General features: G+C 40.4%; 1 protein-coding gene across 15 annotated transcripts in view; it reads right to left on the bottom strand.

Annotated features, from left to right (window-relative positions):
• The window catches only part of mmd (disintegrin and metalloproteinase domain-containing protein mind-meld), a 781,430-nt gene that overhangs the window by 33,639 nt on the left and 745,291 nt on the right, over window positions 1-2,500 (bottom strand). For 13 of the 15 annotated variants that reach the window (XM_076173443.1, XM_076173452.1, XM_076173453.1 and 10 more), the window contains one exon: window positions 1-179. This exon is cut by the window's left edge and continues 52 nt beyond it. The exons of the other annotated variants lie outside the window; for them this stretch is intronic. In XM_076173443.1, the coding sequence (XP_076029558.1) occupies window positions 1-179 (179 nt within the window). The remainder of the gene's footprint in view (window positions 180-2,500) is intronic. 15 annotated transcript variants of the gene reach the window in all.

Raw genomic sequence — 2,500 nt, 5'->3', positions numbered from 1 at the left:
GGTCCTGGTCCTCGGGAGACGACAGCTGCAGCAGCTCGACCAGTCTGTCGCCAGGGGTACAGGGAGAACCAGGAATGCCCCCTGCCAAGCCTCCGATAAGGGATTGGGCCAGTCCGCCTGACAGGGGGGATCCCAATTCCCCTCCCCCATAATCATGCCTCCTCCACGGCCTCACATACCTGCATATACCACTTGTAGTCTTATGGGCTGCACTCAACTCATACCGTGTCATACTAAACTCTAAATCTGTCTTAATCTTAATGGCCTCCAATTCATTATTTTAGCATTGTTTTTTAGTTTAAAAAAGCTCTTATCATTATTATTATTATTATTATTATTACTATTATTATAAAAAACAGGTATTTTCATCTTACTTAGAGAAAATTGCTTTACCGAACATCAAATTGGCACATTTGATGGTCTTCAGTCTGGTTGTTGAGAGGGATCTGCTGAATGCTGATGAAGGTACACTAAACTGAAGTGCAAATTTTGTATATTTTTTACCCCCTCCCTCTCCGTAATGAACCAAGGTGACTAATGAACCCCGAGCTATGTCTGTCTTTGGCTACAAGAAGTACTTTTGTTTTGAGTACTGTAAACAGAGTTGATAAATAAGCACCATCCAGGCTACAAGTCGTTTGTCATCAGCAATTAAAGGATGCCCCGCACCCACCTCCCTCCCTCCCTCCCCTTAACAAAAAATCCCACCATCCGGGCCTGGGCCAACAACTACGTCAACCATGATAGAGCGATGGCAAACAACTAAGCTAATTCAGGGCAAAAAGTTAGCATTCTGGAATCGTCGAAGAAAAGTAACTCAGGAGAGACTTTGGAGGGAGTCCATATATTTCAGCATGTGGACGGGAACCCAACTGAATGGGGCTCCGAAGCCTCGAAAAAGAGTCTACTGGAAAGACTCTTGTGTTTACTGATTAGAAACTCGAGCGTTTTGGCTAAATGTCCGGGGAGAGGCTTCGAGAGTTTGCTACTACTCGACTTCTGTGCAACTAACGAGGAGGAGCACATGTATCTGGTTGTCGAATATTCCTCATTTTCACGAACACCGGGAGGTCAAATGGAAGACCCCTGGAACAGTTGGTAACCAGGCCTTCCGGGACTCATTCTAGAAAAACTAGAAACTTCTGCGCTTTGAGGATCTTTAGGGCTCCCTTAGACCTCACGAGTACCTAAAAAACCTAAGAGTTCCTAAAATCCTTACGAGCAAGTTAATAACAGACTACCCAAAGATTCATATCTAACTTTTGTGAATTTATGTGGACTCCATCTTAAGAAATGTGGCTCAACTACTGAAGTGAATCAGAGAATTACTCATGTTAGCCTACTCACAGAGGATCTCATAATCCTACCACGGAAATTCGTTGTAATTTTGCTACAGAAAAGAGCCTTCTGCTACGTTATGATTAATACAAAACATCTAGCAAATATCATCTTTGTTACAATAAGAACCCCAAGAGGGAGGTTTTATGAATGGAATTCCTATTCTACATAAAAAAGTGCTGTCAAACAAAATTCGAGGGAACATATTTAAAGACAACCTACTACATGAGGAAACCTACTACTGTGCATGAGGAAACTGGCAATAACGTGGAGTCGCGATTGAAGTATAAAAACAGAAGCCATGAGGATGATCTTTGTTGAGTATCGGATTCTACAAACTAAAATACTACATTTATTGGCTGCAGTCTATCTCAAAATGACCTTTGAACAAAAAGAAAAGGGGGAAAGGAACTCCATAAAAATACAAACAAAACGGTTAACAGGATGTTGATTTTGCGAGACCCGAAGTAACATAGGTGGGATTAGGAGTAATAATCTTTTTTAATTTTATTGTGGATGGTGACAAAATTTTTCTTTTCTATTCAACTTATGAGAGGTCAATGGACTGGATTAGTTCATTTACGTACTTTTCCCAAAATGGTTCGAGTTCGTTTATGAAGGCCTCCCCTAAGCTGAACGAAATATAATGGCCAAAGGGCACAATTGAACTTAAGCGGAGCCACGTACGTCTACAAGGATGGACCTACTTCAATACTCTGGAAAGACCTGAATGTGGCTAATAAAGAAAAAAAAAAAAATCCACGATGCTACAAGAGAACGTCATTGCAGATGGGGATAAGAGACTGGGTAATTAAATTTAACTCGAGAGGTCATTGGGAACGCTGGGATGGGCAAGGTGGAAGAGGAGGACGGGTGTAATTTGACCTGGGCCATATATAAAATTGATGCGGAACATTAAACAACGTACACACTACACTTAAGGACTATTTCTTAAGATTAATGATCATTTTCTGGCAAGGATGGATTTGTGTATATAGAGAGACGACAGTCCTGGAAATGAAAGAACAAATAAATGAACAAACGTTGGTAAAAATAAAACAATAAATAAGTGAAATGAACAAATAAATAAATGAAATGAACAAATAAATAAATGAATGCATCTACAACAAAAGTCTACGGGTCTACATAGGATTAAATGATC

Source organism: Oratosquilla oratoria, chromosome 34 (assembly GCF_046742065.1).
Source record: "Oratosquilla oratoria isolate Oo_2021 chromosome 34, ASM4674206v1, whole genome shotgun sequence".
Classification (NCBI taxonomy): Eukaryota; Metazoa; Arthropoda; class Malacostraca; order Stomatopoda; family Squillidae; genus Oratosquilla; species Oratosquilla oratoria.
This window is presented reverse-complemented; position numbering and strand designations above follow the sequence as displayed.